This window comes from Mastigoproctus giganteus, chromosome 9, assembly GCF_048544385.1.
Source record: "Mastigoproctus giganteus isolate SK-2022 chromosome 9, ASM4854438v1, whole genome shotgun sequence".
NCBI lineage: Eukaryota > Metazoa > Arthropoda > Arachnida > Uropygi > Thelyphonidae > Mastigoproctus > Mastigoproctus giganteus.
Window position 1 is genome coordinate 187,801,700 of NC_143583.1, and position 17,464 is coordinate 187,819,163.

Genomic DNA, 17,464 nt, shown 5'->3' on the forward strand with positions numbered 1-17,464 from the left:
AGCCACATGAGCTGGTTATCCCCACGCTAATTACACAAGGGTCCACCCTGCTTCATTCTTTTCTTCTTTGTACTCGTACACATTAAAACTATTTGCCCCTTTGCCATCCTAACCTTTTCTGTACTACTAGTACAGATTGATTTAGATCATTAGTATTAGTTGTATAGTGCAAGGAAGCTACAGGATTTTGATGCACTATCTGAAAAATAAAACAATGTAAATAAAAATTATAAAAAAAATAATAAAGCGAATAACCAAAGAATAGATAAATATCCAGGCAACCTTTAAATTTCCCTAAGAAGTGAGGTTCAACTACCGACAAAAAACACTTATTCTAGTGATTAGCAACTTGCTGGCCAGAAAATATTCATACAGCTAAATCCCCCGTAATTTGAATTTGTCTCTATAACTGTGGAATCATAACAGTGAAAATTTTGTTTTCATTCACTTTACTGTCTCCTCGTAGAGCCTTATAGACATCAATGAGGTTCCCTTCTAAGGTACCTGATTGCCAAGCATTGTAGCTCACATATTCAATCTTTCCTCATACAAATTCTTTTTATGGTCTCACCAAGTGGGTTGTCTATCTCAGGACTGATTAAAGAAGCTCAGTCTTTTTTTTAGGTGCAGTCTTACAATTGCTTTAACACCCTGCATTCACCACACTTTCCTTTTGGCTAGGTTGAAAGAGTCCATCTTTTTTCAATGCTTATCCAACACTGCAAAAGAATTTAGAATATATCCAAAATATAAGAAATGGGGGAGGGAGTCAAACATGCTTGATTTTGAATGGTGCTATGTTCTTTGTTTTAAAAGTGGCCATGGAATTTTCTGAATGGTAAAAAAAAAGCCAACTAGTGAATTTTTATTGCATTTCTGCATATTCTTTATTTTTTATAATGTATATTATCTTTTCCCTTTCAAAATTCAATAGCCAATTTTTAAAATTCTAATAGCCATAAATGGGGAAACTTAAGAATCACACTTATTTTTTCCTTATTGACCCTAGAACATGTCTCAGAATTTTTTGCAAATAATTTTATAATATGCTGTTTAATTAGATATTAAATTTGTATATATAATTTTGTTTATATGTCATTAGCTTAATTGCTGGTAACTATTGCCTTGCCTGTTACAGGCAAACATCGAGTTAAAGTTGTTTTAAAAGGCCTTAATTTCTAATTCAGACATTACAAGCCTTAATAGCTTGTCCTCCATTTTATAATTTGATAAGGCAGTTACCTCTTGGTCCTGATGTTGAAAGAGGCAGGTCATCAACTCCCATTTTGGACAGTTTGTAAGTATATATATATATATAGATAGAAATATATATATGTGAAGTAAAATTGTCTGTTGAAAAGTCCAATTAAATTACACAATGCCAAAACTAATAGGAGAAGGATAGCAGAAATTGGAGATGTTGAAAGCTCCGGAAAGAGAGAAAGAATGTGAATATCCTATATCAGTGGTTCCCAAACTACTGAGATCTACGAACCCCTTCAAAAATGAAAAACAGTTCGTAGACCTCATATATATATATTTCTGTATACATGGTGTCTCAAAAAAAAAAAAAAATATATATATATATATATTTCTGTATATTTCTGTATACATGGTGTCTCAAAAAAAAAAAAAAAAAATATATATATATATTTCTGTATACATGGTGTCTCAAAAATATTGGTACAAACATTTAGGGGAGGTAGGTAATATCTAAAGGAATGTGAATTGCATAGGAACCCATGACCGGAAACGTCACGGGAAAGTAGTAACAGAGGCAGAAGAAGCAGAAATGACACAAGACAGTAATTAGTGACAAACATTTATATGACATAATATTAACAATGGAGTACGAGATGGATGCATTTCATGATGTTACAACAGATGCTCGAAGGTTCCACCACAAGACACGATGCATGTGTGACACCAACGCAGCATGGATTGGCGGACACGGTCGAACCCACCTTTAGTTTCTTTGACAGTAGCAGCAGCAGCTCAGATGAGTCTTGCCACGAGATCCATTTCCATCTCCACAGGCGATTCATACACGATAGATTTGAGGGTCCTCCACAGAAAGAAATCAAGGCTCGATAAATCAGGTGAGCGTGGGGGCCAGGCAACGGATCCACCACGGCCAATCCATCGACGCCCAAAACGTCTGTTCAAATGGTCATGAACACACCTTCTATAATGGGCAGACGCCCCGTCATGTTGAAACCAAATGTTGCATCTCACATTTCCTGGAACATCGTCAAGTAACTCTGGTAGAACTTGTTCAAGAAAGATCCGATATTTAGCGGAGTTCATGCTGGATGGTAACAGGTATGGGCTGATTAAGCAGTCACCGACCATACCTGCCCACACATTTATTGCAAAGCAGCGTTGTGCCGCATGGGGGCGCACACCGTGTGGGTTGTCATGAGCTCACACATGAGCATTATGCTGATTGAATAAGCCTTCCCAAGCAAAATAAGCCTCATCCGTGAACAAAACATAGGCTGGAAAATTCAAGTCTTGAACACTTTCTTGGAGAAACTACTGTGCAAAAGCCACACGTGCAGGATGATCTTGGGGGAGCAGTAACTAAACCCTTTGGAGATGAAAGGGGTGTAAGGAATTGTTGTGCCAGACATACTGTACATTGCAACTAGACACTCCTAAGGCAGAGGCAACGGCACGTGTGCTGGTAGTAGGATTATTCTGGATGGCATTCAGCACACTTTCTTCCATGGCGGGAGTTTGCGTTGAACGTGGTATGCTCGCACTGCTCCTGTTCCCTCTAAATGACCCATAATCGCACAAATTTGATGCACACGTGCAAACAAACAGTGGTCCGGTACATGTCTGTCTGGGAATCTTTCTCCATAAATTTGTTGAGCAGCTTGTCCATTGTCCTCTGCTAATCCATACACTAGGTGCATGTCTGCCAGCTCACAGTTCGTATATCGATGCATGCTCTTCATGCGGCAACTACTACTTGAATGAGTAAACCAGAAATTTTCCCTCTCGCGAACTGATGAATAGCGCCGTCTACCGACTTGCTGTGATGGTCGGTAGACGGTTATGGGTTCCTATGCGATTCCAAAACCGGTTATGGGTTCCTATGCGATTCACATTCCTTTAGATGTTACCTACCTCCCCTAAACGTTTGTACCAATATTTTTGAGACACCCTGTATATGTATATATATATACAGAAACATGCATATATATATATATGCATGTTTCCGAACACGTTTCGGTCGGCGGAGAGGAAATTTTTTAGTTCGCAAAATATACGTTAAATTTAAATGGTATTAATGGTACAAAAACATTTAGAATTCCACGAAAAAATTGTATTTTATTGTAGTACTGTACTAATACAAAATTAATAAATCAATGTTTGACATGTACTATTAAAACTACAGATCTATACTTACACACCAAAACAGGAACAAAAGTCATTTTTCAGAAGTAACAAACTCTGTTAGTTTCTTTTGACTTAACGATGAAAATCGGCTAAAAGATGCTATGTTTCGCCACCGCTTCATAATCATGTAGTCTGCCAGTGTGGTGTCGGCATGTTGTTCTAAGTAGCGTAAAGCGAGGTCAAGGGCTGCATTTGCGTGCAACACAAGTTGTTCCGCAGTACCACCGGGCTCGTCATCATTCCGCTTGGGGTCTTCTTGGGTGACAGCTGCCATGATGTCCTCATCCGACAGGTTTTCATGATCTATTTCATCTGCTGCAATCCACTTCTTAACGTCAGATTCTATTGCTTCCTCGCACCCGGGAATTTCCTGTACGAGCTGAATTAATTGTTCTGTGTCATTGTTTTCGTCAGAACTATCGACAAAGCTGAGAGAGGGCCATAATTTCTTCCATGATCTTTGTATGGACTACTCGGTTACACCCTCCTACGACTCAGCAACCTGATATACAACATCTTTTAAGTTCACTTGTTTCATTTTCTCATGTAAAGAAAGTGAATTGGTGTTATCTTCTATCAAGGACCTAAGATATTTCTTTCTGTATGCAGGCTTGATAGACTGTAACACCCCCTGGTCCATGGGCTTTAATAATGGTGTTACATTAGGCGGTTAGAAAGCTGCCTTTATATCCCCTGATGTCAACTCAGAAACGTCTGGGTGGGACAGTGCATTATCTATGAGGAGAATGGCACGAGGTGGCAAATCATTTTCATTGCTGAAACATTTCGCTGCTAGGACAAATTGATTATGAAACCACTCAATGAAAAGCTGTCCATTCATCCTAACTTTTTTTTACTTCTGTAATGAACTGGAAGATTGTTAATGTTCATATTTTTAAAAGCTCTCGGCTTCGCTGATTTACCTATCATCAAAGGTAGCTTGTGATTTCCTGAAGCATTACTACAAGCTATCAACGTCACTTGCTCCTTATTCATTTTAAAACCTGGTGCATGCATTTCTTTTTTGAGATGCTAGACTTTTTGTGGGCAAAGCCTTAAAATTTAAACTTGTCTCATCAGTGTTATATATCTGCTGAGGTGAATAATGTGATACCAAATCAGTGAACTCATCCAAATATTTCTCTGCTGAAGCATGATCAGCTGATAATTGCTCCCCGGTGATCGTTAGCTGGCGAATCCCATGGCGCTTCTTCCAGCGATCAAACCAACCGGTACTCGCACTAAATGATTCATCCCCTTTCAAAGTTTGTTGAGATGAATGGCCTTTTCTCTAACAAGAGGTTCACTTAGGGGTGTTCCCCTTTCTCTTTCCTGAGTGAACCACGTGAATAAGGCTTCATCAAGCTTGTCAAACGTTGAGGTTTGTTGATTTTCAACTGATTTTTCTGAAGTAGAGGTACAAAACTGCTCGATCTTTGCATGGTTTTTTTTCCAGTCAGTTATTGTGGCCTTGCCCACTCCAAACTCTATTGCCAATTTCGTTGCACTTTCACCCTTGTCCAGCCTTTTCAAAACTTTTCAAATCTTTCAACGTACATGTTGTGTGTTTCCGTTTCGTGGCCATTGTGGCAGCAGTCTGAACTAAACTAAACTACGATAATGTAGGGCGAAGATTTAAACATTCACGTTTAATGCACAATGTTGCGTGCAATGAGTCATAGCGTGGAGGGGGAGGGTTTGCTTCCGGTGTGTCATGCCCGCGTTCATTCCTTAATAAACCAGACCTGTTTTACTACTTGCTTCTGCATTATTGCAGTTATTTGGCTAATCCGAACAAGGCTCGATCCCAATTAGTTCGGACTAGCAGGACTCCAGTGTATATATATATATATATATATATATATATAAAACATAGAAATAAATGATAAAGGACATAGTAAGATGGGAAAGTTATTAACAACAACGTGCCATGCCTAATGGAAGATATGAGAAGAAAAGAATGTTAAGATCCTAATGAATTAAGTGGAAAAATTGGCTGAATTGATAAGCCAAATCATATTTACAAAAGCTAGAAAAAGGTGGTAATTAATGCATATTAAAAAGTAGTAATAAATAGAAATGAAAATTGGTACATAGATCAGGTAATTCATCAGGGGACTACACCCGATCATGTACCAAAATACTGCGTTTCTATACAAACCCATGCCGATGGAGGTAGCAATAAATTTAAAAAAAAAAAAAAATTAAAAATTAAAATTTTTTGAAACCTTCATAGACATGAGCGAGGTAGCCCCAACGCAGTGTGTGTATTTTTTAAGTAAACCGTTAAATTAAAAGGTGTACCAGGCAGCAGCATAGAAAAGGGAAGTAATACAAGGTATGGGTGGGAAAAAAGATAGTAGTAAAAAAAGGAGGCGAAAATAGCGAGAATAAGAAAAGAAGGAATGTCCGAATCGCCCTCGTATTGCACTAATAGTTCAACGGACGGAAAAAGCAGAATAGAAAGTATAAAGACGTAAAGAGAAGGAAAAGATTTTAAAGATACTAGGCAAGCTGGGTTCGTAAGTACCCAACCTCTTAGAGAGGGCCTTGGCTGTGAAGGTGTTAGTAGAAGAGGAAAATTAATACTGCTAGCCTGTGAAATATTTTGTTAATGTCACATGTAAAAAAACTAGTATAAAATTACATACCTTTAAAATTATGTAGCGTCAATTAGTAAAATTATGTAGGATCAATTAGTAAAATGCATAATAAACATGATTAATAAATAGAATACAAACAAGGAGAGGTTGCTTAGTAGAAAAATAATAATGGACACCCTCTATAGTTAAAAGTGAGGAAAAGGTCCGAATAATAATTAAAAATAATTAAGCAAAAATAATTAAAATAAAATAATGGAAAAAATTAAATTAAATAGATAAAACTTAAAAGGTAACTTAGAAAGTGAAAAGACATGAGCATCGTTCAGAATAGAAGTCATATGATGTGATCACTTTCAAAGTGGTGGGAATACCACCATTTAAATTTACAACTATACATCTGTACAAATTATCATGTTAACCCTAATCAAAATGAGATATAGTGAAACCGAATTTATGTTTAATGAAGTTAGAAAGATTTTTAATAATACGATTTATAAAATTAATAGGAATATCATTTATCTATTCCATCTTAGTCATTTTTTCAATAATAAATGCAGACACAAACGTGGGAATAAGTCAAATAAACTCTTCCGACATACTCGGCATAATTTTCATGATATTATTTGCTCATGGGACAATACCATTCTCGATGTACATAAAATTTCTCTTTTTCTTTTCAACATCAAAAACTCTATACTAAAAGCCTTAACTTTGTATATTAATAATTTCAAATTCAAAAATATCCAACTTAAACACATCATTTCAGATATCTCTCTTTTTAGACTAGGCTCCATTACTACATATAGTAATGAATACTGTATTATTAAATTTACACATAAATGGTTTGACAAAATTCCTTGGCATCATTTGCTAAATCATCATAACAACCTCCTCCCATTTTATAATAATTTCAAGTTTAACATCCAGCACCGTTTCAATTATGAGTCTCCTATCGGACTCAAAATTTGCAACTATAAAACTATAGCCACCAATTTAGGCAATTTGAAACTTTCGGATCTTCCATGTCACTGTAATGATTCTATATATGCTCCTTTCAAAAACCAACATCATGGGCACATAATCACTGGCAATTTGGATATTGTCAACAACATCCCCCTCAAATTGGCCATGGAAAAAGGATTCAAATTCAGACCTATTCATAAAGCCTATCTAAGAAATATATATAAGGACTTATATATTAATATCTTAAATTTCTGCAACAAATTAGCTCAAAAATATACGATAACCCATGAGGCATTCTATAACTGGATAAATGTGGTTTATCAAGATATTATAAAATCAGTTTCAAAATGTCACAACTTGTATAATAATTCACATATTAAACACTCTAATCTCAAAAATGCCATCTCAGATCTACAAGGAAAATTTATCATCACCCCTGTAGATAAAGCTTCTAACAACTTCGCAATCTTTTGTAAGCAGTTCTACTATACTACTCTTAAAAAGGAAGTCGACAGCAGTACCACATTTTTACGCTGTAATCTTGGCATTAATACGACCATCAAAAAACTTATGGCTTTGCATAAAAAACTACATACCAAAATGCGCAATTCTACATTACCATTCCTATATATGATTGCCAAGTTCCACAAAGATCCTGTTGGCTTTAGATTCATCACTAGTGCCAAAAAAAGCGGTTGTTATCTTCCAGGTAAACAATTTTTTAAACTACTAACTACCATCTTCATTAATATTCCATCAACCTGAATCATTAATAATAACCACAACATCATTAAAATCTTCAATTCTAATGCCAAAATCTTTAGTATCGAAACCTATGACTTTACTAATTTATTTACTTCCTTACCACATCATTTAATTATCTCTGTACTCAATCAATTATATCTTAAATACAAGCACGTTCTACCCGTGGATGAGATTGTCTGGAATAATTATATCAACTTATGTATTCTTAATAACTATATTTACGATGGCAGTAATACCTATAGACAATCAATAGGAGTTCCCATGGGCTCACAAATTTCCAGTATAGTTTCCAACTTATTTCTACATTACTACGAAGATCTTTATACTAATAACAATCCAAACCTTAATTTCTTTGCATTTAGATATGTTGATGATATCTTGATTTTAAATTATCATTTTGAAAATATTGCTAAATTGATATATCCTACTGAACTTATCTTAAACAAAGAAAATAATGGTAACCAACACGCAAACTTTCTCGATCTAAGCATTACTTTAAATGATTCACCTCTTCGTAATACCTTGGAAGTATTTGATAAAAGAAGTCAATTTAATTTCAACATTATTTATTTAACAAATTGGAACTCTAATATTTCCATTACAGTTCATAAAAATATCATCCATACACAAATTTTACGTCTTGCGTATCTTAGCAGCAATCAAACACTTTTTATCAAAGCTTTAAACGGCCTATATACCAAATTATGTTTAAATGATATTCCTATTAATTTTATAAATCGTATTATTAAAAATCTTTCTAACTTCATTAAACATAAATTCGGTTTCACTATATCTCATTTTGATTAGGGTTAACATGATAATTTGTACAGATGTATAGTTGTAAATTTAAATGGTGGTATTCCCACCACTTTGAAAGTGATCACATCATATGACTTCTATTCTGAACGATGCTCATGTCTTTTCACTTTCTAAGTTACCTTTTAAGTTTTATCTATTTAATTTAATTTTTTCCATTATTTTATTTTAATTATTTTTGCTTAATTATTTTTAATTATTATTCGGACCTTTTCCTCACTTTTAACTATAGAGGGCGTCCATTATTATTTTTCTACTAAGCAACCTCTCCTTGTTTGTATTCTATTTATTAATCATGTTTATTATGCATTTTACTAATTGATCCTACATAATTTTACTAATTGACGCTACATAATTTTAAAGGTATGTAATTTTATACTAGTTTTTTTACATGTGACATTAACAAAATATTTCACAGGCTAGCAGTATTAATTTTCCTCTTCTACTAACACCTTCACAGCCAAGGCCCTCTCTAAGAGGTTGGGTACTTACGAACCCAGCTTGCCTAGTATCTTTAAAATCTTTTCCTTCTCTTTACGTCTTTATACTTTCTATTCTGCTTTTTCCGTCCGTTGAACTATTAGTGCAATACGAGGGCGATTCGGACATTCCTTCTTTTCTTATTCTCGCTATTTTCGCCTCCTTTTTTTACTACTATCTTTTTTCCCACCCATACCTTGTATTACTTCCCTTTTCTATGCTGCTGCCTGGTACACCTTTTAATTTAACGGTTTACTTAAAAAATATACACACTGCGTTGGGGCTACCTCACTCATGTCTATGAAGGTTTCAAAAAATTTTAATTTTTAATTTTTTTTTTTTTTTAATTTATTGCTACCTCCATCGGCATGGGTTTGTATAGAAACGCAGTATTTTGGTACATGATCGGGTGTAGTCCCCTGATGAATTACCTGATCTATGTACCAATTTTCATTTCTATTTATTACTACTTTTTAATATGCATTAATTACCACCTTTTTCTAGCTTTTGTAAATATGATTTGGCTTATCAATTCAGCCAATTTTTCCACTTAATTCATTAGGATCTTAACATTCTTTTCTTCTCATATCTTCCATTAGGCGTGGCATGTTGTTGTTAATAACTTTCCCATCTTACTATGTCCTTTATCATTTATTTCTATGTTTTATTTTATAGTTGTATCCTGTTCTGTAGCCTTGCGCGTCCAGGTACATCTATTCTCTATTTTCTTTTTCTTTTCCTTTCTTCACCTTTTTCTTCTCCTTTCTTTACCTTTTTCACCTGTTTTATATACTATATATATATATATATATATATATTTGGAACCACTGTCCTATATGGTATAATGAATTAAGCAAACTTATAGGTTGAATTGGATAGCCAATTAGAGAGAAGGAAACTGTAAAGCAAAAATGATTTAATTAATTTATTGAGTAATAGCAAGCATTGGATAAGGGTGGGAAATTTTTGTTATAAGTCCCAGAAAGGGGTAGAGAAATTGTAAAATTAAATCTGATATTAGCTAAAAATAAATATTGATACATAATTAGTTATTACAGCTAAATAAATATAAATAAATGTATTGTATCAATATTTATTTTTAGCTAACATTTTAATTTTACCATTTCTCTACCCCTTTCTTGGACGAAAATTTCCCACTGTTGCTATTGCTTGCTTGCTATTACTCCATAAATTAATTTAATAATATTTGCTTTACAGTTCCCTTCTTTCCTAATTGGCTATCCAATTCAGCCTTAATTTTTCTTAATTCATTTTATCATATAGGATATTCATATATATTTTTTCTCTCTCACACCTTCAGCATCTCCAATTTCTGCTATCCTCCTATTAGTTTTGTTATTTTGTGTAATGTAAGCATCTATCTTTGCACTTTTCAACAGACTTGTTAATTTTACCTCACATATATAAACTTTTGTATCCTTTGCTGCTGCTTTGCATACACAGGTGCAAATGTCATATTATTTTTATTTTTAACTCTCCATTACCACTTAACTCTTCACCCAATTTTTATACTTAATATATATATATATGCGTGTGTGTGTCACCTATCCCAGTTTGCTAATTCTGACACTTTTTACAAAATTTTAATTTAACACATTATCTTTTCTCATTTATTAGCACTTCTCATTTAATTTCTATACAATCACCTAAAAATTAAAATCAGGCAAAACTGGAATGGGGACAACAGAAACAGGTATGTATGAGACATTCTTTTAGTTTGGCTATCAGTCTGCTCAAAGACCCTGAAGATGTAACAGACCGAGGCCTGCCTGACAACCCAAAGGTCGCGGGTTCGAATCCTGCCTCGGGCTTGGATCAGAGTAAACGCCAACAACTAACAAAAAAAGAAAAAAAAAAAAAGAAAGAAAGAAAGAAAAGCAGACCAATGACCAAGTGGAAGAATGTTATTTTCATTGTTTATCATCATTTTTTATTTTTATTTCCATTTTTCATTATTATAATTTTATATAGGTCTTCCAGGCTAAAGCTAGTTTACTTTTACTAAATTGTTAGTTTGGTCCTTATACATCTAATTCCCTACAGATAGATACCATAAAATAAAATTGACTAGGGTGTGGTAGAAGTAATAAAACTTGAAAAGCAGGTAGATGGAGGTGTAAATTACACAAAATGCCAAAACTAAAAAGAGAGGGATAGAAGAAAAAAGAAGTATCGAAGGTGGAAGATAGAAAGAATGAAAATATCTTATATGATATGAAGAATTAAATCAAATTATAGGCTGAATTAGTAAGCCAATTAAAAAAAAGTGAACTGTAAAACAAATGCAATAAGTTAAATATATAAAGGAATAGCAAACATCAGATAAAGGTGGAAAAATTTAGTTAAATAGTCTAAAGAGCGGGAGAAGAAAATTACATAATTTAAAAAAATCTAATGCAAGCTAAAAACATAAATATTGACACGTAATACAGGGTACTAAACCTGATTATGTATCAATGCTTGTGTTTCTATGCTTACCTGTATTTGAGGAAGAAAAGGGAATTCGAAAATGGCTGAAAAAAAAATTTAAAAGGAGGGCAAAAAGCAGAACTTCCACAAAGATAGGTAAGGTAGTCCCAATGCAGTGTTCGTTGTAAAGCATAAGTAATTAAAGTAAAATAAGTAGTAAAATAGTAATAAAGTTAAAATAAGTCTTTATAGTGTAAACTAGATGCGATAATAGAAGTAAAAGTAGGTAGCTACATGCGTGTGAAAGATAATGAATGACTTAAGTTAGAAAAGGTTGTAATTTAAAGTGTAATGTTAGAAAAATAATTGAGTGCATGTAGTATTAGAACAAATACGGAGGATGTGGAAAGGTCAGGGAATGACAATCGCATATCCCCGGAGCAACATGGCCTTAGTTGCTAATGCTCCTGAAAACCAAATAACAACAACAACAGCAGCAGTATTAGAAGAATATGCAAGCAAATGGTATAAGGCAAGGGAATAAAGCAAAGTAAGGGAGGGGATGGAAACGCATTTAAAATAAGGTGAGGATAGTGTCCTGAAAGAGGCCTCCGAGGTCGGGAAAACTCATGTCTAAGAATATATAAATTCATACACCGACCATTGAATAAAATTTAATATGACTACAATCTTTACAAAAATAAAAAAAAATAAAAAAAAAATTTTTACAATAAACTATTACGGAATGCTAAAAACTGTAATAAAAAGATCATTTACAATAAAATTTGCTAAAATATAAAACATTAAAAGCACTAAAAATCTGAAGCTTTCGGGAGCGTCAGCTCCCTTCTTCAACAGTGATATAACTTCCTGCAACATCTCCTTAAGTAGCAGGCTCACGGTACCTCCACACGTGGTATTTCTCCACGTGGTTCAATCGGCACATGGTCAGAACTGGAAGCGGAAATGTCTCGGGAACGTGGCAAAGAAAATCGTTCATCCGACCTTAATATAATTGTTTCAAAGATAGGATTAATACGTATACCTCTATCTCTGTTTATAGTATTCCTACTGGATGAACTAATCCGTAAACCCTCGAGCCATTTACGCTCCCAGTATCCATGTGCACGATCCAAAATAATAGCGTCCTCCGGGGAGATTTGATGCTGCTTCTCCCAAAAATGTTCGGCCACAGCAGACTTGTTGTATTCAGCGGTTCTTATGGCATTTAAATGTTCCCCCAGACGATCCCTGAGCCATCGTTTTGTTTCCCCCACATAACACTCCCCACAATCCGGGCATTCTATTCTATAAACCACTCCACTACTAAGATCTTTTGGTATGCGGTCTTTGACCTGAGACACAGCTGTGCACAGCCTCCGCCCAGGAAGCTGTACACAGCGTGTCCCATAACCCCGTAAAATTCTTGCCAGATGTTCAGTAAGGCCCGGATAGTAGGGGATGTATGCGGTGGCTACCGGAACGAACGACTCCCTACGTTCGGACACTCCTCTACTATATCTATCCAGGATCCTCTGGGGGTATCCGCACTTTCTAAGTTCTGCCGTGACACGATTAATTTCTTTTTCTTTATCCTCAGAAGTGGTACAGTGTGATCTTACTCTGTCAAATAAAGCTTTTGCAGCACTATTCTTTATCTTTATTTACATGTATTCCTATTAGTCATGCAGTATATTGTGTAAAAATGGCATTGACCAGGGATGCCTCCCTTGGTAATAGATCACTTCTCGGTGTGGAAGACATTTGCACCGGGGTAGAATTATGTCTAGCTAGTACTACCATGTTGTTTCAAGGAACTATGTATAAGCAGGTTCGCGGTACTGCCATGGGTTCACCCATTTAGTGCCACCGTGGCCAATCTGGCCATGGAGGAGTTGGAAAGTAGGGTTTTTAGTGGGTGTTCGTTTCCTATTAGGAATTGGAGAAGATATGTTGATGATACCTTTGCCCTGGTCCAGAAGGGGAGGGAGGATGATGCCGTTTGCTGGCTTAATAGCTTCTCCCAATTTATACAATTCACCTCAGAGGTGGAAACGGGTGGTACCCTGTCATTTTTGGATGTATTGATCTCCAGGGTGGGTTTTAGACTTAAGACGTCAGTTTTTAAAAAAACCCATGTGTAGAGGTCAATACACCCATTTCAATTCAGCACAAGCTGGACAATATAGAATAGTGTTGCAAAAGCTTTATTTGACAGAGTAAGATCACACTGTACCACTTCTGAGGATAAAGAAAAAGAAATTAATCGTGTCACGGCAGAACTTAGAAAGTGCGGATACCCCCAGAGGATCCTGGATAGATATAGTAGAGGAGTGTCCGAACGTAGGGAGTCGTTCGTTCCGGTAGCCACCGCATACATCCCCTACTATCCGTGCCTTACTGAACATCTGGCAAGAATTTTACGGGGTTATGGGACACACTGTGTACAGCTTCCTGGGCGGAGGCTGTGCACAGCTGTGTCTCAGGTCAAAGACCGCATACCAAAAGATCTTAGTAGTGGAGTGGTTTATAGAATAGAATGCCCGGATTGTGGGGAGTGTTATGTGGGGGAAACAAAACGACGGCTCAGGGATCGTCTGGGGGAACATTTAAATGCCATAAGAACCGCTGAATACAACAAGTCTGCTGTGGCCGAACATTTTTGGGAGAAGCAGCATCAAATCTCCCCGGAGGACGCTATTATTTTGGATCGTGCACATGGATACTGGGAGCGTAAATGGCTCGAGGGTTTACGGATTAGTTCATCCAGTAGGAATACAATAAACAGAGATAGAGGTATACGTATTAATCCTATCTTTGAAACAATTATATTAAGGTCGGATGAACGATTTTCTTTGCCATGTTCCCGAGACATTTCCGCTTCCAGTTCTGACCATGTGCCGATTGAACCACGTGGAGAAATACCATGTGTGGAGGTACCGTGAGCCTGCTACTTAAGGAGATGTTGCAGGAAGTTATATCACTGTTGAAGAAGGGAGCTGACGCTCCCGAAAGCTTCAGATTTTTAGTGCTTTTAATGTTTTATATTTTAGCAAATTTTATTGTAAATGATCTTTTTTATTACAGTTTTTAGCATTCCGTAATAGTTTATTGTAAATTTTTTTTTTTTTTTTTTGTAAAGATTGTAGTCATATTAAATTTTAAATTTTATTCAATGGTCGGTGTATGAATTTATATATTCTTAGACGTGAGGATAGTGAGTGGTAAACGAAAGTAAGAACGTTTGTATTGCACTAATAGCTTTATGAAAGAGAAAAAGGAAGAGCAGAAAGTGGAAAGATAAAAAGCAGAGAAAAGAATATTAAAAGTACAAGTGCCGAAAAGAGCCACAAATGAAAGAATATAAAGAAATATATATATATATACTTGCAAATAAAGCAAAAAAATGGATATGTAGAATTTCCAAGTAATGAGTAGTAGTACATCATTCAGGTGGGAAGAAATAACAGGAAAATATTCAGTGGAGATATGTAACTGCCAATAGAGCAATTCGACAAACAGACGTGAATGCGATAACAGATTTGAGAAAATGCTTGGTACTAACAATAATTTATAGCAGGGGTGGCCAACTTAATTTGTGATGCGATCTGCTTTTTCCCTTCAAAATGTGCCGTGATCTACCATCACAAAAATTTCATTGCACAAAGTGCACAAATCGAGGTATGACTGTATATTTAAAATTCGTTGTGATTGACTGAAATTAAATCCGCGATCGACTGGTAGATCGTGATAGACTCGTTGGCCAACCCTGATTTATAGTGAGATGCTGATGTAAGAGAAAAGCGGAGAAACTATAAAAAGAGGGCAGGATTAGAGACCTCTATAGTGTACATGCAAAGTTACGCAAGTAAAACAAAGGAAAGGAGGATGCAATATATAACATAATTATAGTGACTAGTATGAGAATGGAATACAGAGCAGAAAGGTTTAAGAGAAATGCTTTGTGCGGCCCAGTTCTGTAGATAAAAATGTGGTAGTTAAATTACTAAGAGGTCCAGGGATGAAAACTTTATTACTATTTTTTTTTTTTTTTTTTTTTATGAAATCCCCAAACACGAAAGGTATCAAAACCTATAGTACTTAGTACCATGCATGGGTTGAAGGAGAAGTATGAGGGGAGGGGGATGCCGGAAACTTTGCTCTAGGGACTAAACATGGGTTTCACCACTTCAAGCCTCCAATAAGCAAAGTGCTGGTATTGCACTGGTTGATGAGAGTCATCTATCACCTTTAACTACTTATACTACTACTTATTTTACTTTAATCACTTATGCTTTACAACAAATAATGTGTGGGACTACTTTACTTATCTGTGTGGTAGTTCTGCTTTTTTGCTCTCCTTTTAAATTTTTTTTTTTTTTTTTTTTTTCTCACAGTAATTTTTGAATTCCTTTTCTTCCACAAATACGGGTAAACATAGAAACTCAGGCATTGATACAAACCTAAAGAAATACCTGTATTAAGTAGCAATCTTTGTTTAGCTTGCATAAATTTTTTTTTTTTTATTTTGTAATTTTCTTCACCCTCTTTAGACTAACTAAATTTTATCTATCTCCTTTTAGTTTTGGCATTTTGTGTAATTTGCCTCCATCTACTTGCTTTTCAACAGTTTTATTACTTAGCATTAGTAGATTCATAAAATGCAACAAATTGAGCATACGCACCATCAGCCAAAAAAAAAAAAAAAACCCATCCCCATTTCACCCCTCCATTCGTTCCAAATGCCTGTCCAGCTCAGCCTTAAGTTTATTTAGGCTATTAGCTTCCACAACAAAAGATGGAAGCCTGTTCCACCAATCAATAACCCGCTGTCTAAAGTCAAATTTCCACACATCTGTTCTACAACTATCTTTCCTCAATCTGAAACTGTGCCCCTCAGGTTCTTAGTCTGAGCAAGAGGAAGAATCCCATCAGCATTCAGCTTGCTCAACCCATTCAAGGCCTTATACACCTCGAGGTGCCTACTCTCCAGGCACTGCAATTTGCAGAACTTAAGCCTTTCTTGGTAAGAGCATCCCTTTGTTTCCCTCACCAATCTTGTTGCCCTTCTTTTTACTCGTTCTAGCAACTTTACATCCTTCTTCTAATGAGGCCTCCAGACCTGTACACAATACTCCTGACCATTGCCTTGTATAACGGGATAATCACCTCCCTGTCTCTGCTAGCAAAATTCCTATATATCTTGGGGGTTATTGCTACCCATATGCAGTACTTTGCATTTGTCAATGTTAAACTTCAGTTGCCATTTCCCCAACTTATCTAGATCCAGTTGGAGCAACATACTGTCATTACTGTCGTTAACAACCCTGCCAACCTTTGTATCATCTGCAAACTTGGACATTAAACCTGATATACCTTCATCAATATCATTGATAAATATACAAAACAACAATGGGCCCAACACTGAACCCTAGGGAATAGCATTTGTCCGCGAAGAGCAGTGCCCGTTGTTTACCACTCTGACGTCTCCCACTCAACCATCCCTTTATCCATTGTAGCAGCTTACCCTTAATGCCATATATCTCCAATTTGTACAGCAGTCTTCCATGTGCAACAGTATCAAAAGCTTTTCTGAAATCCAAGTATATGATATCAAAATTATTTTTGGCATTCAGTTCCTTTGTGACCACATCATGGTATCCAATCAAATTGGTCAGACAAGACCTCCCTTTAACAAACTCATGCTGTGTCTTAACTATTACTGCAGTCTTGTCTAAATGATCCTGCAATGCTTCTTTAACTGCTGATTCCATTATTTTCAGTGCCCGCAAAGAGCAGTGTCCGTTGTTTACCACTCTGACGTCTCCCACTCAACCATCCCTTTATCCATTGTAGCAACTTACCCTTAATGCCATATATCTCCAATTTGTCCAGCAGTCTTCCATGTGCAACAGTATCAAAAGTTTTTCTGAAATCCAAGTATATGATATCAAAATTATTTTTGGCATTCAGTTCCTTTGTGACCACATCATGGTATC

General features: G+C 35.7%; 1 protein-coding gene across 2 annotated transcripts in view; it reads left to right on the forward strand.

Annotated features, from left to right (window-relative positions):
- The window catches only part of LOC150080955 (ubiquitin carboxyl-terminal hydrolase 10-A-like), a 251,119-nt gene that overhangs the window by 127,572 nt on the left and 106,083 nt on the right, over positions 1 to 17,464 (forward strand). For both annotated transcript variants that reach the window (XM_090381270.1, XM_090381271.1), the window contains exon 7: positions 1,188 to 1,297. In XM_090381270.1, coding sequence (XP_090237396.1) covers positions 1,188 to 1,297 — 110 coding nt within the window. The remainder of the gene's footprint in view (positions 1 to 1,187; positions 1,298 to 17,464) is intronic.